The 23,367-nt window shown below is 45.2% G+C and overlaps 10 protein-coding genes across 10 annotated transcripts; 8 read left to right on the top strand and 2 right to left on the bottom strand.

Annotated features, from left to right (window-relative positions):
* Positions 1-860: 860 nt before the first annotated feature.
* Positions 861-1,506, bottom strand: JR316_0003196 (ubiquitin-like protein atg8; the record flags this gene model as incomplete). Its single annotated transcript, XM_047888971.1, has 5 exons — positions 861-948; positions 1,012-1,148; positions 1,220-1,288; positions 1,357-1,412; positions 1,473-1,506. The coding sequence occupies 5 exons, from the start codon at positions 1,504-1,506 to the stop codon at positions 861-863; spliced, it is 384 nt and encodes a 127-aa protein (XP_047751345.1).
* Positions 1,507-1,963: 457 nt separating this feature from the next.
* JR316_0003195 (uncharacterized protein) lies at positions 1,964-4,102 on the bottom strand (the record flags this gene model as incomplete). Its single annotated transcript, XM_047888970.1, has 9 exons — positions 1,964-2,377; positions 2,431-2,462; positions 2,517-2,573; positions 2,629-2,939; positions 2,993-3,148; positions 3,211-3,499; positions 3,566-3,657; positions 3,715-3,806; positions 3,863-4,102. 9 exons carry the CDS (start codon positions 4,100-4,102, stop codon positions 1,964-1,966), a joined length of 1,683 nt encoding a protein of 560 aa, XP_047751344.1.
* A 1,557-nt stretch (positions 4,103-5,659) lies between these two features.
* On the top strand, positions 5,660-6,646 carry JR316_0003194 (NAD/NADP-dependent indole-3-acetaldehyde reductase; the record flags this gene model as incomplete). Its single annotated transcript, XM_047888969.1, has 3 exons — positions 5,660-6,151; positions 6,212-6,450; positions 6,502-6,646. The coding sequence occupies 3 exons, from the start codon at positions 5,660-5,662 to the stop codon at positions 6,644-6,646; spliced, it is 876 nt and encodes a 291-aa protein (XP_047751343.1).
* A 487-nt stretch (positions 6,647-7,133) lies between these two features.
* JR316_0003193 (uncharacterized protein) lies at positions 7,134-8,381 on the top strand (the record flags this gene model as incomplete). Its single annotated transcript, XM_047888968.1, has 6 exons — positions 7,134-7,223; positions 7,279-7,348; positions 7,410-7,484; positions 7,691-7,782; positions 7,839-7,881; positions 7,939-8,381. 6 exons carry the CDS (start codon positions 7,134-7,136, stop codon positions 8,379-8,381), a joined length of 813 nt encoding a protein of 270 aa, XP_047751342.1.
* A 1,062-nt stretch (positions 8,382-9,443) lies between these two features.
* On the top strand, positions 9,444-10,727 carry JR316_0003192 (uncharacterized protein; the record flags this gene model as incomplete). The annotated part of the gene is made up of 7 exons (XM_047888967.1): positions 9,444-9,536; positions 9,584-9,653; positions 9,705-9,855; positions 9,910-9,966; positions 10,015-10,075; positions 10,150-10,192; positions 10,258-10,727. 7 exons carry the CDS (start codon positions 9,444-9,446, stop codon positions 10,725-10,727), a joined length of 945 nt encoding a protein of 314 aa, XP_047751341.1.
* A 1,422-nt stretch (positions 10,728-12,149) lies between these two features.
* On the top strand, positions 12,150-13,446 carry JR316_0003191 (uncharacterized protein; the record flags this gene model as incomplete). The annotated part of the gene is made up of 8 exons (XM_047888966.1): positions 12,150-12,245; positions 12,301-12,370; positions 12,425-12,563; positions 12,621-12,665; positions 12,717-12,777; positions 12,854-12,875; positions 12,929-13,305; positions 13,360-13,446. 8 exons carry the CDS (start codon positions 12,150-12,152, stop codon positions 13,444-13,446), a joined length of 897 nt encoding a protein of 298 aa, XP_047751340.1.
* Positions 13,447-14,052: 606 nt separating this feature from the next.
* Positions 14,053-15,417, top strand: JR316_0003190 (uncharacterized protein; the record flags this gene model as incomplete). The annotated part of the gene is made up of 8 exons (XM_047888965.1): positions 14,053-14,145; positions 14,201-14,270; positions 14,325-14,463; positions 14,522-14,566; positions 14,615-14,675; positions 14,739-14,778; positions 14,828-15,153; positions 15,205-15,417. 8 exons carry the CDS (start codon positions 14,053-14,055, stop codon positions 15,415-15,417), a joined length of 987 nt encoding a protein of 328 aa, XP_047751339.1.
* A 741-nt stretch (positions 15,418-16,158) lies between these two features.
* JR316_0003189 (uncharacterized protein) lies at positions 16,159-17,572 on the top strand (the record flags this gene model as incomplete). Its single annotated transcript, XM_047888964.1, has 7 exons — positions 16,159-16,263; positions 16,337-16,403; positions 16,472-16,637; positions 16,708-16,771; positions 16,822-16,858; positions 16,911-17,332; positions 17,393-17,572. 7 exons carry the CDS (start codon positions 16,159-16,161, stop codon positions 17,570-17,572), a joined length of 1,041 nt encoding a protein of 346 aa, XP_047751338.1.
* Positions 17,573-18,220: 648 nt separating this feature from the next.
* On the top strand, positions 18,221-20,038 carry JR316_0003188 (uncharacterized protein; the record flags this gene model as incomplete). The annotated part of the gene is made up of 5 exons (XM_047888963.1): positions 18,221-18,658; positions 18,725-19,198; positions 19,253-19,389; positions 19,441-19,609; positions 19,667-20,038. 5 exons carry the CDS (start codon positions 18,221-18,223, stop codon positions 20,036-20,038), a joined length of 1,590 nt encoding a protein of 529 aa, XP_047751337.1.
* Positions 20,039-21,060: 1,022 nt separating this feature from the next.
* JR316_0003187 (Cytochrome P450 monooxygenase COX2) lies at positions 21,061-23,253 on the top strand (the record flags this gene model as incomplete). Its single annotated transcript, XM_047888962.1, has 10 exons — positions 21,061-21,292; positions 21,344-21,476; positions 21,537-21,725; positions 21,790-22,057; positions 22,118-22,252; positions 22,391-22,580; positions 22,634-22,715; positions 22,773-22,904; positions 22,960-23,103; positions 23,172-23,253. 10 exons carry the CDS (start codon positions 21,061-21,063, stop codon positions 23,251-23,253), a joined length of 1,587 nt encoding a protein of 528 aa, XP_047751336.1.
* Positions 23,254-23,367: the final 114 nt, after the last annotated feature.

Here is a 23,367-nt window from a genome sequence, read left to right as displayed (position 1 = left end):
CCCCTAAGCCGGACCCCTTTATATATAGGATGCTGGATGCTGGAACTTGTAACCAAAGCGTGACAGTACCTTTTACCAAAGAAAACAATGTCGATTGAGAAATTGGTAAATAGAAATCTTTTCCAGAAAACTTTCTTTGATACCTCTTAAAGTCCTCAAGAACACCAGGATGGGCGAATAAGAATTAGAGCCAGAATACTGCTTGAAGAGAAGGAGAATCGTCGAGAATTTTTTGTAGCACTGGCCAAAGGTATATAGTCGGCGTTTAACTTCAAGTTCACCACAAACCAACCATACATTGTCAAAGAACACAAAATAGCCACCGAATGTTAAGAATTCAAGAACAATCCTCTGGTGGAACGTTTCCCACACCCAGTCAAGCTGTGTTCCCAGACAAAGAAGAGATCCGGCACAGAAAGAGCTCTTCATTTATAATGAACGATGCACAAAGGGTGATTTAATCAACGTCAGGACCTATTTTCAGCCAAAGTGTTTGTCAGTCTGTGTTCCGACATCCAAAGAAATCAGGTGCCTGGAAGTACATACTAAAAGGCAGAATATCGGAAGATCCGGGCTTTGTTCGAAAGTAATTAACATTAAATGATACAACTTCATGCGATATATTGAATTTGATAGTGAAAATAGTATACACAGGAGCGAAAAATTAGAAACCAAGGAGCAGGGTGGTTCGCGGAGAGGGGTATGTGACGAGCGAGACAAGGGGGGTAGCCTCGAGGTAGGAGGTGGTCGAGGAAGATAATAAATATCTGAACGCACAAATGCTTTCCTCCCCTTCTCTAAGTATATGGTCCGTCGAATCCAAACACGCCATCAAACGAGAAAAGAATGTATTCAACCGCTTAGGCGTCCAGTGGCAGTTCGACCCAACCTTGCTGTCCGAAGGTATTCTCACCCGAGTAGCTCACATACAGGAAGTTGTCCTCGTCCCTAAGTCGAATAGCAATGACGTCAGAAATAGAACAAAAGGGAAGATAGCAGTGAATGACTCACTTATGCTCCTCATAGATAGCGCTCATAAGAGCCGCCGTAGGTGGAAGAACCTCGTCGACGAAAATGAAGATCGCCTTCTCTGGCGCGAGCTTGATTCGTTTCCGAATGACATACACGAACTGGCCCACAGTCAGATCCTGGGATAGCAAGGCAAAACATATTAGTGTACGTTCACAGGGAAAGCGCCAGAAAAGCTACGAGGACGCACAGAAGGCACCAAATACTTCTTCTTGTCAATTGTGGGGATGTCCGTGCGATCTGCCTTCTCGCAGATCACCTATCGATTGGAACACAGAACAAGAGACACATTCAGTACAGAGTCGCTTATGGTGCAGTTACACCCACAGGAATCCTATCCGGATACTTCTGCCGGATGCGCTCAGCTTCAGCTTTGCGCTTCTCTAGAAAGTGCAGTAATGTATCGTCAGGGGAGAGCTTCAACCATCAACAGAGAAACTGACCAAAGGGGTGCTCATCCTTGAATTTCGACCTCATAGTGGAGAGTGGTTGGGGTGATCCGGGTTTGATTCAAGAGTTGGGCACGATAAGGTTAGACGGTCGTGGTTTATAGTCAAGTGTTGTAATGGAACTGTACAAGACACGCGCAGTCCTCGAGTGACTCGAATAACAACCATCAACAAACACACAGCTTCGCTTCACACTCGCCCATTATGGCAATCTGTGCTCATTGACTGCCCTTGACTCCTCTTTGACATCTTTTGACTCCTTTATTTCAAACACGTTTGCTGGCACGGCAGCGACAAAGAGCCTTCTCTTTATGTATGAAACAGGTATAATAACGCTACGTGAACTTTGTTAAATAATTGGTATATGCGGGTATTCGACTGTCATAGTGACTAACGAGTCAGAGGGGTAAACATGATGAATACAGAAACGGAGATGACGCAGATAGGGAACAAAAGGCAAAGGACCAGTTACTCAGATGGACTCGCTATTTTTTGATCGCATTCGCACCCATCGATGCGGCCATCCCTAGTGCCATTGCATTACCCATCTGTGAACCAGCACTTTCACTGGGCACAAATACGGCCCTCGAACCAAAGGCCTGCACCCTGGCCACTTCAATACGTCGTAACTCCATTTCTCGGGCAAACTGATCAATGACCTCTGCGTCAGCTTTAGCCTTGAGGCGGATAGCTTCTGCTTCGGCCTCAGCAGCCATACGCGTCGCTTCGGCCTGCGCTTCCGCTTCAATTCGAACCTTCTGTGCTTGAGCTTTGGCAGCCGCAATGACTCGGTATGCTTCGGCGTCAGCTTGCGCGTTGGCTGCTTGTGCTTTAATCCTCGTGACTGACAAAGCTCCCTCTTCCTGCTTGACCTTGTTGCTATTTTCCCTGTCTACGTTCTATGGATCTTGCTCAGAACTTTGTTTTCAATTTGAGAAATGAAATAACTTACGGCGGCCTCGACCTGTGCTTGTAATGCACGTGCTAAAGGGGAAACATTAATTACCTGAAAGCGTATTGTGGAATTAAAATGCTCACTGGTAAGTTTATCCATAGTCGCAGCAATTTCACCCTTGAACTGTCGATCAATGACAGCTGGATATAGACAGAGTGAAAAGGCGTTCTAGGTCCACTTTGAAAATGTACTAACCAAGATCCTTAAGAATAATGCCGTATTCCAGCGCTGCTTCGTGCATGTCATCCATCGCCCGGGTTCGCAATGCGTCGAGGAAAGCAGATGATGGGTCCGATCCATCGTCCATATTGTCAGGGCCCAATGATCGTTGTTTGACCATAGACGAATAATCGAGATGTGCTACGATTTGCGTCAAAATCGACTGGGTTTTGTCCCTTAGAGCATCGTATGGAGTATTGTATCCATGGGTTGTCAATTTAAGTGGCTCTGTCAACTGCCATTTCAGGTAAATGGTCAAGCTGACCGGTACTTGGTCGCGCGTAAATCTATATATGGATGAGTAACATACTGCAAAACAATTGGTCGAGGGACAGCTTACATGTCTTTGGTGGGCATTTCCAATTGATTCTCTCCTAATGTGTACAAACCGCGTAGAGTGACACTAGGATTGGTGATAACAGATTGACCAGCCCCTAGAAGCTCAAGATCGTCCCCGCGCTGAAGAATAGCACAGTTGCTGGCGGGAATATTCAAACTATAGACACGAGAAAGGATTAAGTGTGTCCTTTTTGGGATTAAAACCAAGATAGTGCTTACAAGGTGGCGACAACATATTCCTTTTGCTGTCCGCCGGACACCTTGCTGTTCATCTTGACTTCATGGGTAGATCCAAGGACAACGCCTGTCAACTTATCCTTAATGATAGTTGGTAAATGTGTCTGATCGACAATAGAGAGAACATCGTAAGTTCCTTCAATCGCATACGCGACAAATCCGCCGTTCTTTATCACGAATACATGGTTTTGCGGGTCGGAGACGACAGCAGCTTGATTCTGGGAAACTTGGACGACTGTGAGTCCGTGAAATTCGATGACTGTGTCGGATACTAGATTCAGAACACAAAGTGTCAGTTACGTTGCTATGTCATCAATTGCGTCAAATCGTTACTCACATCCCTGAGTTCCGCACCATGAACGCGCCCACCAATTTCGCAGTGGGAATCCGGGATAACGACCTGGCTTCGTGAGGACTTTGGGAGAACCACTATGAAGCAAGAAATGTGTAAGTCTGTGGCGAGTTTAATCTAATGAGATTGATTACCCATGATTGATGAGTCCTAATTGACCAGGCACTACTTCCTTGCCTGTCCAGTCCGTAGGAACCTTTTTTGAGAACAATCGCGTCCTTCCGGCCTGTTATATAGGAGGTAATGAATAGAGGCATGGACGAAAGTCTCAGAGAAACCAACATTTTGAAGTTGTTGGTCAAGCTTTTCCAACGCAGCTATGACACCATCCTTTCGAATGGGTATAAAAAATGGGCGCTCTTCTACAGTATAGTCGACTGTTGTAAAGGCGCTTGCGTGAGGCTTGCCGGAAACTGCTTCTGCTTTCGAGTCGGGAGAATATTCCCCTTTGGCGATCATTATTTCATCATGGAGTTTCCTGTCGCCAAGTACAGTGCTATTGTCGCCAAATGTTGAGGCCATAATCAGTTTCAAGAACAAATTGAGCGGTTGGGAAGGTTATAGACAAAGGATAACTTGTATCCTGCAAGTAGAGGGTGGGTTCCCAACCCCTACTGCCTCTAATTATATGAACGCTGTCAGGGTCCAGCACAGCCCGAATTTGACTTACGGGGTATATTTCTAGCTTGCCGAACCATCGACTTAGAACGACTCTTGGGTCAAAAAGTACAGAAGTACTTGGAATGGCATAGCTTTTCCCAAGAGCAGATGACCGAGCATCAATAACCTTCCAACAGTATGTCAGACAAGTTACAACTTGTAGAACCATAGTTTGTTGGTAAGCATCAAGTTGCCATTATTGCATCCTATATTTGACTCCTGGCAAGGTCGAAAGAAAGACTGTTTGGTTTGTATTATCACAGATTAATGGGAATCGAACGGGAGGTGTATGTTCCTGTTCCGTCCCGAGGTCGGGCTATCGAGTTGGATTTGTTATTGGCATTGCAGCTTTATTCTCAGCACAGCCAAAGAAGAGAAACAGCGTAGTCGGTTTTTGATAGTGATTTTGACAAGTAGAGAGTTTGAAGTATGTTGCACTAAAGGCGCTGTTCGTTGGTCGGGATGGTAATCACGGCTGCACTGGCAGGGAACACACCGAACCATCGGGACCAGGCGTGGGAAGCCGTGCTTTCTGAGTTTAAAATATTCAAGCTCAGCGCTCAAGGGTACTCCACCTTTCGTGCGCGAGCAACCCATATTGACCTGACTTCCCCTACAGAATCTCTTTATGACACCGAATGAAGCCGCCCGCCAAATTAACATAACAGGCTACTTGGAGTGCTTATAATCACATAGGACAGAAGAATGTCGAATCTGAAGCGGAATTGCACCTCCATGCGTACCTGAGCAAGGAAAGCCTCGACAAGATACAAGGAAGATGATCAAAATTCCAACACATAGCTGAACGATTATTGATAGAACAACAAGTGACTATTGCGAGCTGACAGCTATTTATAATGAATACAAATCCTGGTATCGGATGATGTTGGTCCACTCGGTGACTGACTACATCCACTGGGGTCGAAACCAAGATGATCAGCCTTTAAAGCAAGCCATTTAGTCTAAGGTGCCCCACATGAAAGACCAACCATTGGAATAGGTGGGCCTAACGTGTCAGGATATAAGGTAACCTGTGTTTGTTAAAAGATGAAGATCGTGCGATTAGTTGTTGGAAGAGCATATAAACCATGTTTAGGGCCGGTAGTTCGATGTCGTGGAAGTTGACCAGCGTGGAAACGTGGGCTTGAAAATAGGTTATTCATCAACTATGTCCAGCATGACTAAAATTCTTGTGGTGACTTTTATATCTGGAAGCGCACTCATGATCAACAGTCGATCATCCAGCTTCCCGGCATGACCTTGCCCAGATTTCTTCTACCCGCACTAGTTCTCCTGTTGTCTTGCTTTCTAATTTCGAAATCTGCGCTCAGCTTGACGACATTGCTGGATAAATATAAAATCCCCTCTTGTGATTTTTCTCTCCTTATCTCAACTTTCTCCTGTACCCCACTCCCAATAATGTCCAAAGTCTTCAAGCTCAACACTGGTGCAAGCGTCCCTTGGATAGGCTTCGGCACGGGCACTGCCCTCTACACAAAAGATGCAGCCGACCTTGTCAAGCTTGCCATAGATAATGGTGTCAGTCACCTCGATGGTGCTCAGATGTACCAAAACGAAGAAAGTCTTGGTCGAGGTATTGCAAACTCTGGGAAGCCGCGCTCAGAGTTGTTTGTTACAACGAAACTAAACTTACCTACGCTCGCTCCTGGAGAGACAATCACCCAGTCTTTGAAGACCTCGCTATCCAAACTTAATATGGAATACGTGGATCTTTTCCTTGTTCATGACCCTACTCCAGCAACAAAGCAGGGAAACCTTGTGCAGGTGTGGGAAGGGATGGAGGAAGTTTACAATCTGGGATTGGCCAAAGCAATAGGAATATCGAACTTCCAAGTGGAGGATATCAAGACGATACTTGACCATGGAAAGATTGTGCCCGCAGTCAACCAGGTTCGTCCAGCTAGTCGACAGACGTGGACGAATTGGCTGATAATACCTTTTGTTAATTAGATCGAACTTCACCCCTATGTTTGGAAAGCCGCGAAACCGACAGTGGAATTTTGTCAATCCAAGGGTATTGCCATTCAGTCATATGGAGGACAAACACCAGTAGCTCGTGTCCCAGACGGCCCTCTTAGTCCAATTCTCGCTCAAATTCGTGAGCGGTTGGAAACAACGCGCGGTAAACCTGTCACTGCCGGGCAAATTTTGAGCAAATGGTTGCTGCAGAAAGACGTCATAGTCATCACGTTAGCCATCTATTTTTAATTGAAACGATCACTAGCTGACACTTTTTTCAGCACTACCTCCAAGTTATCGCGTCTTGAAGAATACCTGGACTCGGTGAATATTCCTGATCTAACACCGGATGAAATTCAAGCTATCGAAGAGGCTGGCTCGAAATTACACAAGAGGATATTTATGCGCCATGCTTTTGGGGAGTAAATCATCGTATAATACCGTTGCGACTTGGGGCGCACTTCTAGGTCTACGCTTATGAAATCGCATACAAATATTATTGACAATTGCCATACAACAAAATTAGTGTTCCTTTCAACAAGTCTTCTCTCAATCGAGGTTGGCTGTTCGTCCTTTGATCCACATTCAACGGCTCATAGCCAATCCTACTAATAGTTACGTACTCATCTGCATGGCTGGGTATCATGGCAGTGCAACAGCGCTCGTGAGATATCCAGATGCGGATGGTTTAAACTTTACACCTCGTTTCATTCATCATTAAAGTTCCGCATATCCGTTCCCATCTTTTTGGCTGCGGAGAATGGGCGTCTAGGTTTATTACTGTCACCGGCTATGCAATCCTATACCAACAAGTCGTCTCCAATTCATAATACCTGACATGACAATGATCATGTGTGAAGCAAAAACTTTCAATATATAGTCTTCCGCCGAAGTTTTTGTTGATCTTTCAATTATGTTTTCCCCGGTTCTTATTGTCACCTCTCTCATATTAAAAGTTGGTTTTTCGCAGGCCAGTGTTCAGTGTCTGAACACATACCTATGGGTGCGCATTATATACTCTTCTGTTCGTTTATTTCACGAAACTGAATTGCTATCAGTCATACAACACCCAAAATCAGTCCCCTTGCGACGTTGCATCCGCCCTTTTATCGGAGTGTGTTGCTGATGGTATATATTCAGACCTTCAAGATGCGCCGGATCCTTTTCAACAGATGTTTTCTGCAAACAGGATCACTAGTGCCGTTGCCTAATAATCCCCAGGGTCAATCGTATTATGATCCTTATCGCGCAAGAGCTACCCCTTGTATGTGTAATACTATAACATATTCTCTCGTAAGCGCTTGCGGATTGTGTCAGGGCCAGACCTATCTTTTGTGAGCTCATCGCTATGATATACTCTTGCCGCTGCTGAGTTAAAATCTTGCTTTCAGCTGGCACCAATGGGTAGATGCTTGCACTAGCGCTGGAACGGGGGTCTGGTTGTATAAGTACGTTGAAGATTTTTTCCAGCTATTCTGCTTCATAACGACCAAGTTAACAGCTATCCTGAACCCATTCCACCAGGCCTCGATGTACCTCGTTGGGCGTATATGGATGTCACGGTCTGAATTTGATTAATACGATATTCTAGTAACTCTTACGAATTAGTTCATTGCAGACAACCGATTTTTTCCATGTTGATGAAGCTTTTTATAATGCCAGTAAGCCTTCGACTTTCAAAGTATCATACTAGATTTAAGATCTTACTGTCTGTGTAGCGGCAAGCGGAAAATCAAGTGGAACACAAACACAGACATTTTCTACCCCGTCTAATGCACTACCAACCACAGCGGCCCCAGATTCGACTGTTGGAACTAGCATTACCAATAGTAATGTTACCTACAATATGGCGCCAGCATCCTCCGATTCCGATAAAGGGTCAAAAACAGACATAGGCGCACTCATAGGCGCTATCACTGGTGCCGTAACTGGCCTGGTGATTGTAACTTTGTCGGTTTTGCGATATCTAGCATTTCGAAAGAAGCGAAAGGAGAAGGAGAGCCTTCGTGATGAAGAGAACCATGGTCTCGTATCTCCAACCCCCACATTTGTTCAGTCAAAAGGTTCAAAACGCTTCAAGAAAGAAGCGCAGGAAGATGAATGGGACTCGGAAATTGAAATGGATATCAAAGGAGAAGCTAATTTCCATTTCCACACATAGCGTTTCCTATAAGTTGTTACCCAGATTTATGTTTCTTTGAGTTTTTTTGAGTTTTTTTAGCATATGTTAGAAAATATAACATTCAAAGCTGCTGGTACTGACTCATTGACTCATTATCACTGCATCTGCAAAATGCATCGTCGCTGAATTTTGTATTTGAACGTCACTCCCACCGTACTACTAATAGCCGATTCCTCCTAATGGCGGCTGCCGCACCGACGACCGAATCTATTTATAGCAACCCGGCGCCACTCCACATAGCAACGCTGTTGAACGAGCGCTTACCCAGCGACAGACTCAAGAAAATGGCCAGTTCGAAAGAGAAGTTTTTCCTTAATGCAAGTTACACTTTCTTTCTTCCCTTTCTTTCCTTTTTTCGTTTATCATTATTATCAGGGGATACTATCCTGTATGGAACTGATTGTGCAACGTTATAGACGCTGGCGGCTACGCGTCTCCAAGATTCCCAAAGACCTCCTTAAAGTCGTTGCTGCTAAACACCAAGTATACTATGCTGTACAACTATGCACAAGCTCTCCTCATCACAATCTTACACGGACGTTGTTGCTGGAAGGCCGGGAGCGCGCAAGGCGCCTAATCGCTAACCGCCTCGACAGCGAGGAGGGCCACCCAACTTTTCATACTGAGATAGCATAAATAGGCAATAAATGTTACAGATAACTATGCAATACTAATGGTCAATCTTAAACGCATAATCAGGTGGACTTAGAAACAAATTGTCGGGGAATTCAGTACTAGCCAGTTCCAACAAGTATACTGCATGGGAGATGCGAGTTACTGGCTGAGTTGGTGCTACACATGCTTGCGGACCATGGTAGTAGGTCAGGATGTGTGTGCGACTGGATCACTGATGACACGCTGTTATTCAATCGATTGGCGGTGGTGACAAAGTGCTGCACATATACAAATACATGATGAACACAGCTTTCCTCATGGTGATGGGAAATTGCTCACAAGGCAGGCTACTTTACGGCATACTAAAGCCTTTTAATGGGAAGGACATGCTTGATGATCAGCTTTTGCTGGTGTCTCCTCTTCTAGATGTTCCTTCGACTCCTGCCCGTCCTCTCCCTTACTCTATCAACAATCAGCCTCGTACGAGCGTCGGTAGACTGCCTACCAAACTATGAGTGGGTACGTACAGCGTAGATTTGGCTTGCATTTATCTAATCCGAAATCAGTCGTACAACCACCAGAAGAACTCGCCATGCGACGTTGCATCTGCATTGTTGAAGGAATGTGACCCTGCGGGTACGCACAGTGGTGGGCACACAAATATGCATCACACTCATTCATATTTAGCTGGTTCCCTTCAGCCCTTGACAAGTAACGCATCTGGAGACGCCTATTATGATCCAACCCAAGCGACTCAAGTCAATGCCTGCCTGTGCAACACTATCACATACTCGCTTGTGAGCGCCTGCGGTATTTGCCAAGGACAGTCGTATCTATAGTAAGCACAAAGCTTTTTCCACACTGCCAGTCAATTCAAAGTGACATATATTAGCTGGCATACTTGGGTAGATGTGTGCAACAATGCCAGTGTCAGCGTCTGGTTATACAAGTGAGTATCCGCTATTGTTTACATGAATTCTCACTCAACTGTTCTCAGTTATCCTCTACCGCTGCCTCCCGGTCTAGACGTACCATTGTGGGCATATATGGACGTAACGGTGCGCAATCCATTCAGCAGAATTGATTTCTTTCAATAAGAATATCCTTCTGACAATGTTTGACATGGTCACAGACAATCGACTATTTCTCAATCCGTGGTGCTTTCCGGAACGCAAGTAAGCAAAATTGCTAAATGACCTGGAACTTGAGGTTAAAGGCTTGTGTGCTATGCACTGTGTAGCATTCAACCTTAACGCAACACAAACGAATTCGCAAACACTTTCCACGCCAACACTGAGCCCACCCAGTCCCAAGTCCGATTCTAGCAATGGCACTAACATCAGCAACAGCAACATTACTTATAATATGATACCTACCTCACAAGATACTTCTTCCAGTACCACAGGGGGTGGCAGGGGAAGCAATGTTGACATTGCAACCTTGATCGGAGCTATTACTGGGTCAATCAGCGGCCTGGTAATCGTGGGACTGGCCATTCTTCGTTACATGGCCTTCCGAAAATCACAACGAGCCAAGCAAGAAGAGAGGGACGAAGAAAAGCACGGATTAGTCGATAAGCAAAGCTTCGTGCCCGCCGAAACTAATAAAGGGAGTAAATTGAGGGACCCAGATGAAGCCCGTTATCTGAACTCAGAGGTGGAGCTGGAAACGGACGCAAACGGGGACCCCAACTTCCATTTGCATGCTTAAAATATCGATATATCGGATATTCGAATTCCAACGACCTACATACCTTATCTTGGATACTGTTGGGCAGACATCGTGTTCAATATACCAGTCCGACCTATTAAGGAAGCTCTTCGCGCTCTTCACAACAGGACTTCAAGTCCGAACTGGACGCAGTCACCTACTATCAAAACTTCAGGAGTTCATTGAAAAGGATGAGTGACCGCCTACAGGATAAGCTGGCAGAGTAGTAAATAAAATGATGGAACATTGAATTTCAATGTTAAATGATTTTCCATGAGGTCTAACCCGGGCCCGGATTGCAACTGAAAGAGCGAGTTACAGTACATAGCAAGCCAGCGCAAAAGGTGACAGTGATTATTCAATCTCCGATTGAATGGAGTTTAAAACTTAAGCATGAGCAATGAACTTGAAGCTTGAAGCTTGAACTGGGCACATTCCAAACGTCTTCCGTGTTTTACTACATCCTTGTCCGACTTTTGCTTTGATTATGCTCGTATCCACTGCCACAAGAGAACTCTATGATGCTTCGGATTCGGAATCGATAACCTTATGACAAGCAGAAGACTCAGTCGCCGTTTGCAGGATAGCTATAAATTCTAGCCTTGCCGCTTGGCCTGTAATACCGAACTTTTACACCCTTCAGAATATGACTGGCGTGTCAATATAACTTTATGAGGTAGAGTTAATCATGAAGGTACGGGTATAATGTAAGCCTTCTTGTTCTGAAAATTAATCCGGCAGGGCTTAAGCTGAGGTTGAATCCTGTTGACAGTTGAGTTTTTTGATATCCTGAGACCCGGCTGTGTTTGACTGACACGCGGACTTGAAATTGACAGACAGGTTGGCCCGAAAAGATACGGATGTATCGGGATGTGTATGTTATTTCTGATGGCCCAAAGTGTAATCAGAGAGGGATCATACGTGTTGCGCTGGCAAGTGGTATGTGTTGGCCCTGGCTAATCTGGCTGTATATCGAAGGCAGAAGAAGATGCCGTGCTTTCTTCGACTTTACATCGGACTTACTATGCTGTGACTCTGCTGCAGTTGTACGTGGAAATTGCCTTCTATCACACAGCAAGCCCGCATAACTTGCGAGTTATTGACAGACCGATCATACTTCCTCCTCTCACCATATTGCAACCGTGAGATAGATTTCTCTGAATCGCATGTCTCATCGCACGCATCCTCCGTTCATTGACAGGAACCCATAACGTACGCTGATAGTGTACCTCGAAAGAAGGCACCCGGACGGGACGAATCCTTCATTTTAAGGGCCAACTGCCACGCGTAAACTTAGACAGATCTTTCAAGTTTATGGCTACTTCGAGCATACCTTGTCCACTTGCGCTGTTATAATCCTTACATGGATCAAGATGGCAACCCTTTCTCCAGGCTCGGTCCATTCCTCCTCCCCACTAGAAGATGCTGTGGCGACTCTTATCACTCTTTATACTCTTGACCCTTCTTCACTGCAGCTCTGCTCAATCCGATGCTTCATGTCTTCCCTTCTATAACTGGGTGTGTTTGACTATCACCTGAAGTCCTACTGATCCACTCATCTTCGGCTTTTTAGACCTTGAATTCTCATAACCAGACGCCGTGTGATGTAGCCTCGTCTCTTCTAGCAGTATGCAACAATGGACGTATGTAACTGTTCTCTGTTAATTTGTGCCCTCAAATAACGACTTTCTGCGTAGCTTTTCCCGTCAATGCACTACCAGACGCATCACATTACATTGGACCAACCTTGCAAGATGCTAATCCCTGCCAGTGCAATACAGTTACCTACTCACTGATGAGTGCTTGCGGCGCCTGCCAGGGGCGTACGTACCTATCGTAAGTAAATTCATTGTGCCATTGAACGATAGTCTAAATCCCGTCTAAATCATGCAGTTGGAGTGTCTGGTCCGCCAATTGTGCCTCCGTGTCAATTAGCGTGTAAGTCCGACCCTTGAAGCCGTTTCTTACCGTGTGCTGACAGTAGTTCAGATACCCCAAGCCCATACCCTCCGGGGTTGCTGTTCCAGGGTGGGCGTATCTTGATGTAAAGGTAAATGTTTTCGCCAAGACTCGGGGATATCTGTCTCACCAAAACACACACAAAGGCAAACGACAATTTCGACCAGTCACTTGCCCGGCAAGACGCCAGTACGTTCTTTACATAATGGTGTTAAACAATCGTATATTAATTGCTTTATCAGACCTCACGGAGTCCACAGCCATACCATCACCAACTTCCACCAAGGCATTTTCGACAACTACCAAACTGTCTACGACGTCTTCGACACCTATATCTACTTCTCCGTCCGCGTCTGCTGTCGACAATTCTCCGGACCCTGCTAAAGTGAAACGGGACAATGCGATGGGAGGTGGTATAGTCGGTGGTTTGGCGGGCTTGATCCTGTTGTGTGGCGGTCTCTATTATTATCTTCAGAACCGTCGGCGTATATCCAGGAATGGCCAACACCTCCCATCGAGCCCAACAGATCCCGAAAACGCATCTTGGCACGCTGGTCAAGGCCCTTACATGACACAAGTGAGAGAAAACCGCTCAGAATCCAGGTCTGGCGCACCATCTGTAAGGTTTTCTCTATCCATGTATGTGCAACTCGGTTCAAGCCTCTCTCCACAGAATACGTCTCTACCGGCCGCACATACTACAAACGACGTCAACTCTTCTCTTGCCTCTGCCGACTCTGTACAAATAACTCACAAATGATAGTTCGCTGTCATCCTCACATTCCTTTGACCTGTTACCGACGATATTAGCGTCTCAAAGCTGTATCCCTTTTTATTCTCAATCCCTCCTCCTTTCCCCATTATTTGGGCAGTTGGTAATTTATGAATAACACTTTGTCCAAGTACCAATAGAAAATGCACTCCGGAATTACTATCCAAATTATACCAAGTGCAATCAGAAGTGAGACTTGCAGATACTTTGCGACAGACAATTCAATAATCGGAGAACGATTCTTAAGATCTTCTTCCACATATTCTCTCTCAATCTAAATTGACTCACAGAATGGTCAAGCCCTCTTTTTTGGGAGGCAAGACAAATATTTACGTGTGGGATGGGACACTCAGTATATTTGAATTGCGGAACCCGCCTGACTTGAACCAAAAGTTGTTTATCCAAATCACGGCGCGGCGGTGCTGCGGCTGCTTCCAACTTCCGTTTCAGGGGTCTAGTCTTCTGCACTTGCCAATTTTGGGGTTTCAGGAACGCCGCCTCAATACTATCGTTTTCTCAGAATGAGCAGTATTTTTGCCGAGCGGTGCGGACTCCTTTCGACTACACCTACGACCACCAGGAGTTTAATTCGCCATGCTGAGTCTGCTCGCTGTCGGTTTCCTTGGGCTTTGGGTTCAGTACTCTCAGGCTCAAAGTACGGCCAAATGTTTGCCGGGGTTTGATTGGGTTAGTTCAATCCGCCAATTGGAACTAGTAGGAACAGACTGACAAATTCTTTCAGAGTTTCAATTCATTGGGACAAAGCCCATGCGATGTTGCAGCTGCCCTTGGTGGTGTGTGTATTGGAACATGTAAGTTGGCGTGTACGAGCTTCTGGTTGTGGCTTACTCATCGATCTTGTCTAGCTTTCCAATTGGGGGCGCTGAGTCCAGGATTGATCTACCTTGGACCAACACCTGCTCAGGCAAATTCTTGCAGGTGTAGCTCCGTCTACTATTCACTTTTGAGTGCTTGTTCGGTGTGCCAGGATGCCAATTTCCTGAAGTCAGTGATTACAACACCATATCTTGATTCTACCTCTGTTCCTAACCTTTCTACATAGATGGTCGACCTACAAAACGAATTGCACAGTTGTTTATTCACAGGTGTAAGTAAATTCGATAAAACTTAGAGCACCGATTCTCATCGACAACAGCTTTGCACAACCTATCCCCTCTGGCGTGAATGTTCCACACTACGCATATTTGGATGTAGAGGTATGACTATTGGTGCAAGTCGTATTTTGATTTTGTTGACCCTTATTTTTTTTCCTTCATAAGACAGCAGACACGTTTAACCCTTCCCTTGCACAGGCAGCTGGTGAGTAACCATCGTAAGGAGGCGGTTTACATTCTCATGCAAAGTTCAGGTGGCCCCGAGTCTACCAGCGTCCCCCAGTCTACAAGTGCTACAAGTGCTACTTCTGGCCCTACACCGACCAATATCCAACCACCGACCGAGAACAGCGGGAAAAAATCTAATGCCGGTGCTATTGCTGGCGGTGTCGTTGGAGGTCTTGTCGGGATAGCTCTACTCGCAGGCCTAGTCTATTTGCTTCTCCGCCGCAAAAAGCGTCAGTCTCCACCATCATCTGTCCACGAGCCCGTGATGGCGAGCCAGGGCCCATTGTCGTCGCAAAATCCCATGAGTCTCACAGGAAGTTCTTACCCGTCCACACCAGCGCCCAAAGTTTATGTATGCTGATTTCTCCCTTGTAACATCTTATGACTCAATTCTCTTTCTCAGGATCCTAACGACCCCAGTACATTTCCCTCCGATTTACCACAGGGTGGTGCTTTCAGCCATTCCTACAACCCCTCATCACCATTCATCCCATCTGTTGAACAAACCAGCCAACCATATCCGACACACATATCCCCCAATTTCACCAGCAACAGTGCTCAAAACAGTATTGCTCCGCCGTCCCGCACACAATATACCGGTGCACCTGAGCTTTAATCTAAGCAGACAACGACTGTTGCAATTTGTTGTCGATTGGTTACCCAACCGTTTTGATGATGCGATTTGTGTCGCTACCACATTGTATGTTATTTTCTCACTGGAAACTTAGGTACACATTATTTAGTGGTTTTTAAAGATTTGTTACTGATTCACGATTATCTACGAGAAATCCGAATTTTGATGTCATTATTCACACCTTTAGGTAGCCTTTTACGCTGCTTAAGTATCCGGAATCAGGACTTTCCACAATCTATGTTTTTCCTCTGCAAATTATCTTGGATGGATACCTTGTCGATCCTTGCCCTTACGCTGCGTTTGTAATACTATGTGTGGCAGCCAGGCTTGGGTCTTGGTAAGCACAGTGGCCGGATCATGTGGACATTAATTGATTCGGCCCTTCGGCTGCCCCATTTCTTCTGTTTCATCCCTCTATTTTGGTCCTTTGAACTTCACGTCGGATGTAACTCTACGAGCCTCAAGCAATTCAATGAACCTGAAAAGCTCCTGCCTTTCTTTTCCAACGCTACTTTGCGACCCATATATGACATTCCCTTGAGGTGCTGTGCAGAATATATTTTTCAGATATGCACGAAACCTCCTTCTTGCCAAACGGGTTGATCAAGTTTTCATCAATTGGAGGAAGCTGTGTTTTCTCAGGCTAATACATATTCGGGGAGATTGCAGCGCACGGAGGTTCCTCAGAGGAGCCGTTTGGAAGATTTGTGTGTTCCTACCACCATGTTGCGCCGATGGTCCTGTCTGATCCTCTGTCTTTTGACCGTCTCCCTACGCGTCGCAGGCCAAGGGTCGAACGTGACAACGTGTGTCCCCGATTATGCTTGGGTAAATTGCTTAACATCGCGGAGGTAGCAGAAAGTGCTGATTTCTCTGTTTTATCAATTTCAAAATCTTTCAGTCAATCAACAATCTCAATCAAACACCATGCTTAGTTGCATCGTACTTGGAGAGTCTTTGCGGTATTCGTGAGTCAAGTTCTTGGGCGATACTGTAGCATAACTGACTTCTGTTGCTTTTTATCCACAGCAACAAGGGTTGATAGTATTCCAAACGGCACGCATTATTTGGGACCGCAAACTTTCTCCCAAGCAGACGCTTGTAAATGCAGCAGTGTTACATATAGTGCAATCAGTGCCTGTGGAGGGTGTCAAGGGCGGACGTTCCAGAACTGGACTACATGGAGCCAAAATTGTCCGACGGTAAATATTACGACGTGCGTTTCCAGTTTCATTATCCATCTCGCTCCTGTTAACCTTGGCTATCATGCAGTTTCCCCAAAGATATACCAGAAGAAGTGCAGGTTCCCGAGTGGATGAAAATAAATGTTACTTTAGTGTGTGCCCTTCGCGAAACTTGTAGAACTTTCACTTATTTCCCTTATAGACTGGTAACAATTTCGACCCGCTTATTGCACAGCAAGGTACGAGACAAACTTTCTCATCAAATATCTCCGTTGAACGAGTTGTTTGTAGTCGGTCAGGGTACACCTGCCCCAACTTCACTGATCCCACAACTGTCTTCGAGTTCAATTCCTTCTGCAAGTTCCCCAACATCCATCATTGATTCCCCAACCCAGATTCCCGAAGTTGCTCCGTCGACTAAGAAGTCCAACGCAGGCGCCATTGCTGGCGGCGTTGTTGCTGGTCTTGTTGTCATTGTACTCATCATTCTCTTTGTCTTGTGGAAAATCATTCGTCAACGCAGAAATGCCGTTCAGAAGGACTTCTCGTTTAATCGCAAGGCACTGGTTTCGGGAACTAATGTCACATCCCATCCAACTGGGACTTCTGGAATCACTTCGGGGGCTACTGGAGTCACTCCTATGACGACTGGGGTCAGTTATTACTCTCCCGATGGGCCTTCCCCAATCCCGTACGGCGGTCAAAGCCTCTACGTCAGTATCCTCGTGATCTTTTTGCCAAATGGTCTCTTATAAATATATTTCTACTCACAGGCCACTTCCGAATATCGCTCTGCATATTCCATGTCCCCAACTGCATCATCGGCTATGTATACTACCCCCCCTGAACGACGTTCATTGGAGAGTATATCGCCTAGTATGGTGCAACTAGGAACCTATCAACCGCAAAGAACCCAGCCTCTCGGGTTCAGAGGTGCTGCAGAGCTGTCATGAGATCGAAGTGTTACGGCGCAGCTTCTGATAATTTTGCTAGTGATGCTCCTCGTGTATTTGTACATAACGCCACTCTATTTCTGGTCCCAATCGTTTGTTTTTCATGGGATCAAAGTATCTTTAGCTGAGCTGGACTTCGAACATCATTCTTTCTGGCTCATTCCTCTGATCTTAGACCGAATCGATTTAGCTGATAGGAAATTTTGTACACGGCATTCTGAGTTATGGCGCACCTTGCTGCTCAAACCAATTGATATGGACCTGGAGTTACTTCAAGTACTTCGTAAAATCGGTCAGTCGGAATAGAGTTGTTAGGTTATCGGGTTTACAACCATACGGCCGTGGAATATTGGCACATTATTCAGCATTTACATATACTTAAAATATGCACATATTATACTCTTTTGTATCTATACTACTATTCTACTCGGCGAACAAAATGTTACATGGACGCGACTCCGCAACGCGACGTTAAATGAGTCACGATGATGAACATGTCATGATCATGTGGCTGTGACGCGACCTGTCTAAAATGAGTGTTGGCTGCCCTTTCAACCTTAACCATGCCACAATCATTCTCAATTTCTTTGTAGACAATTAGTGACTAGGAGTTCTTGCTGAACCATCATCTTAGCTCGTACTATGACGATGTCAACAACGCATTCCATACCCTCGACTCCGAGAAGGACTTCCCCCCCTTCTGATTTACTGGTAACACCGGTCACCAGCACAATAAACTCTTTGCCACCCTTTTCAACGACATCTATCCCGAGGCTGCAAGCTTTGTACTCCGACTTTTCCCGGCAGAAACAATCGAATTCTACGTCTTATAACGCAAACGTTGACTGGTGGCACAAGGCACTTGAAAGTGTCGTCGGCTCCGGGTTGCAGGTTGACGTTTATGAAAATAATTTCAAAAAACAGACACCGTTAAGAAATCTCAGGAAGGAGGAAGACTCTGAAAATATATCTATGACGGCAACATCATGCACAAGTGATAGACTAGTGTTACATGCTGGCCGGGAGCTCATGGATCGAATAAAGATACCCAAAGTCGGAAAACCACTGTCATTGGGCGCTGTACTCGTATGTCAATTGCTATCTCTCAAATTACCCCTAGAAATTGATCGTGTAACCTGCATCCTAGTAAAGTCTGAACTTGGCACTACTCGTAGCGTTGTCCCTCTCTCAGAGTTTCTTACTCAAACCACATCTATATATAATCCTGGGTGGCTGCCTACTCGCATAGCCAAATATGTCGTCGGTCGTCCTCTTTGGTGGGCTCTTGAGCAAATGGGCGTAGTCGGCGAAGAGGGCTTTCTCACCGGTTCGGGCAGTGGACAGCAGCATAAAGATACAGGCTGGTGGGGCGATTACGTGATGGTAAGGCTCGTGGAGGCGGCCGCTGATAAAGTTTTGGAAGTTCAGGAAAGAAAAATGGCGAGTGCAGGAGATGCATTATACACAATGGACAGCTTCCGAGCCACTTTTGCCGCTGTTGTCTACTTGAACGATGCGATTGACACTGAGGGCATTGCAACCACTACCTCATTACGTGAATTGGACGCCAAAGTCCTTATCAAATACCTTGAAAGAGACAGAGGCGTCTTAGTTCAAGAAAATGATGTGAGTCAATGGTCTGTCTCTTATAAAACACATTTATTCATTTTATGTTTGCAGGTCATCAAATTTATAGACCAATTCGCCTCTGCAGAGGAGCGATCGATTTCGGCTGTTGATCGTGGTATTATCGAACTGAAGAACGCAATCCAGAAACTCACTATCCAAATAGACTCTTTGCAAAGCAAAATAGACGAGTAAGGTCATTTTTCTGAATCAAATGAAGTACTAACTACTCCATCTTGTAGGTGCACACGCAAGGCCTCACAAGCTTTACAACAGAAACGGAAGGCAGTCGCATTAAATTATCTTCGTTCTCGTAAACAGCTCGAAGATCTTTTACACAAACGCCTTGGGTCTTTGGGCACCCTCGAATCGACGTTCATATCTGTGGAGGCCGCTGCAGGTGATATCAAGGTATGTGGTAAATAACTTTCCCTTTTATGCACAAACAAATGTACACTTGCGCTATAGATTATGAAGAGTTACGAGTCATCGACGGCAACATTGCGCGCTATACTCGCCCACCCATCGCTTCAACGATCTAGCATTGACAAGACACTGGACGCGTTGGCCGATGCCAATGCAGATGCACGAGAAGCGGATGAGGCGGTGCGCTTTGGCGGTAATCTTGCTGTGGGCATGGAGGATGCAATCGATGACGATGAGCTGGAGGCTGAGCTGAAAGCGCTGGTATTGGAAGCTGAGAGGGTCAATGAACAGAGTGAAGAAGAGAGAATGCAAAAAAAAGTTGCTCAGCGGCTGGAAAGTGTCCAGAAAGCACCTATTGCTACGCCGAAGGACAGTGTGAAACGCCCCGTGCGAGAAGGGGCCTTCATATCATGAAGCGGTCAATTCAACCAAGGCAGTCACTTTATCATCTCAAATTCTATAATGTTGCGTTGAGAATATGCACGTTTTCACAAAATATCCTACATTTGGTTGATTTTTGTAGAAATTTCTTGCTGGTTTGTGTCTGGAACCGATGTATATGGTGCCTTCAATGGCTCAAGACTCCACTGGCACTGATAACTTACCCATAATAACTAGCAATTTCAAAAAATCGTAATGGTCTCGCGCAAATCAGGGTAAGGAAGGAATACAGTCTAACTTTTCTGACAGATATATAGAATTCCAGCGACTATGATTCCTGCCACAGCAGTCCAATAATGTCACTGGGAGTTTCGGCTTGAACGAACTTGCCATTGACAAATTTCCAGGTCTTTCCGGGCTACAAAATGTCTCGAGTCGCAATCCACGTTTACTCTCCTTTGTTGTTTCTGCATCCCCAAAGGTATCCCTCATCCAGCTTTTATAGAAGTTAGTATTCGGATCTTACTCTACAGAAGATGTTCTACGGCTACTCAACGGGTACAGTACACCATGTTGGTTTCGGGTAAGTAGGGTCTATATCTATATAGTAAGGGTGCGCTCTGACACGCTCAAGGCACGCTCTTACTTTTCTTAGCTCTGCGGTCGGTGTTTATAACCACACAATCTCCCGCTGACGCCTTTCGAAACTTCCAAGCCAGTGTCATTGTTATGTTTGCATTTCCGTTAATCTGCATATACTATCACTGACTATCTAAACAATCAGCCTCTTAGCACAAAACGTACGGGATATGTTCCATTACTTGATTGTCTTGAAATAATCTTGATTGCTGCCCATTGGAAATATTTTGACCACTCAGGAAAGTTATCGAAAGGATCGGGCCTCTCGTTCATTATTTGCTTATCAAGCAGTATCAAGCTCATCTCATTTTTTAGATCTTCGATTCCATCAATTTAAATATTGCAGTGGAAGGCTCTATTAAATAAAGACTCATAAGTTCATCCCTGTTCATCCTCTTTTTCATTGGACCTCCATCATGTTTGTGCTGAGGCGAGTCGGTGACTTCATTGTAGAACATCCTTTCTATGGCTTTATTGCAGGAACAGTCTCTTATGTTGCTTTTTTGCGCGTAAGAGCCAGTACTAGACGCAATCCTAGACGCCTTCCTCTACCTCCAGGTCCAAAGGGACTCCCTATACTTGGGAGCATATTTGATATGCCACTGGAATATCCGTGGCTTGTATACGATCAATGGTTTAAAATCTATGGTATTTCTTTCCGTATCTTCCAAAACCATAGTTGACTTTATTTTGTACCAGGTGACATGGTATATTTCGAGGTTTTAGGACAACCATTTCTTCTTCTTGGCTCCCTTAAGAGAACAAGCGACCTGTTCGACAGACGGTCATGGAATTACTCTAGCAGAGCGCACATGCCTATGCTCGTCGAACTGTAAGTGATAGCCCTTGATCATTCTTGTTTTCAAAGAACCACAACCAGTATGACGAATAGTATGAACTGGAGCTTCAGTCTGGCACTCATGCCGTACGGACAAACATGGCGCAGGCACAGACGGGCATTCAATGAACATTTCCACCGGAATACTGTTTGGAAGTATAAGGCATTGCAGCAACGCGAGTCTCGTGCACTACTCCGCAATCTGCTGGATTCACCAAATCAGTTTTTGCACCATATTCGGCAGTTAGTATCGTTCAGACATCTTTGAATTTTCCTGAAATGCTTGACTACGCTAATTAATATACAGTACTTTTGCTGCCATGATCATGGATATCGCGTACGGCGCCAGAGTTGAAGACTCGTCTACCGATCCCCATGTTCTGAAGATTGAAGAAGCTCTTGAGGGTCTTACAGAAGCTGGTGTTCCAGGGGCCTTTTTAGTGGACATAATGCCGATATTGAAATATGTTCCATCTTGGTTCCCTGGAGCTGGGTTCAAGCGCAAAGCAGCCAAGTGGAGTAAAATCAATACTGATGTTGTACAAGATCCCTTCATTCGCGTCGAAGAAAATATGGTAGGTTTTTCTCGACTTGAACTTGCGCCATTATTTAGCTGAACAGAATGCCTTTCATAGAAAGAAGGAAAGGCAACGCCTTCCATGGCTACGTCCTTGATAGACCGGCTGCCCGAAGAAACTGATCCTGGGTACGCTGATGAGAGAGCAATTGCGCAGAATGTGGCAGCTGTTGCATATATCGGTAAGCTCAATGTTAGTTATACCAGGTGGATTGAACCAGCTTGATTAATGCATTCTTTGGAAACTTGGTTGCAATAGGTGGTGCAGACACGGCAAGTGAAACTATGAAAGCGCCTCCAGTATTGTTGATAATCTAAGTCACTTCAACAGACCGTGTCAGCAACTCAATCTTTCTTCATGGCCATGGCTTTGTATCCAGAAGTTCAAAGAAAGGCTCAAGAGGAATTAGACCGAGTGATTGGTAGGGACCGCCTGCCAGAGTTCAGTGATCAGCTTTCTCTTCCATATGTCATGGCCGTAGTCAAAGAAACCATGCGGTGGCAGCTGGTCACTCCTCTTGGTGCGTGGAACTCGTGACCTAATATTTAATGGTTTATCTACATGAAAACATAGGTCTTGGTCACTCAAGTTCGCAAGATGATGAATACGATGGATACTTTATCCCTCAAGGGACCATAGTGATAGGAAATTCTTGGTAAGATTTGAATGCTGATGTGAATTTATGTGTAATGTATGTTGAATCTTTATTGAGGTCCATTCTACATGATCCAATTGTCTTCTCGGACCCTCTTGAATTCATACCCGAAAGGTATTTATTGAAGAATGGCCAACTCGACCCCAATGCTCTTGACCCGAAGTGCGCAGCATTTGGCTTTGGTCGCCGGTGAGTCACAGTATTATATACAAATGGGAAAGAACGAGCTTATTAGCACACGTAGAATCTGCCCAGGGAGACATTTGAGCGACAATGCATTATATATTGTTGTGTCTTCCGTCCTAGCCGCCTTTGACATCAAACCAATCCTCGGCAGCGATGGAAATCCCGTGGACCTCAAAGCAGGTGTAACAAATGGGATGGTTTCGTGAGTGGAAAAGAAGCTATGGATATGTGGATTGTTGTACTTACGTTTCCCTCCTTTTTTTACACAAGATTTCCTATCCCTTTCAGGTGTGAGGTCAAACCTCGAGGAGAAAAGGCAGCAGCACTGATTAGCGACTCCGGAGAATATTAATCTTAAGTCAGAATGGCAAGAATACAATGATCAGAACGCTTTGAAACAGTTGATGTACCTTTCGTTGTGCTTTTGGAGAATTCTCGTTTGAATAAATCACATAGGCGCTTATGC

Source organism: Psilocybe cubensis, chromosome 3 (assembly GCF_017499595.1).
Source record: "Psilocybe cubensis strain MGC-MH-2018 chromosome 3, whole genome shotgun sequence".
Classification (NCBI taxonomy): Eukaryota; Fungi; Basidiomycota; class Agaricomycetes; order Agaricales; family Agrocybaceae; genus Psilocybe; species Psilocybe cubensis.
Note: the sequence above shows the minus strand (reverse complement) of the source record. Positions and strands in the feature narration are given on the sequence as shown.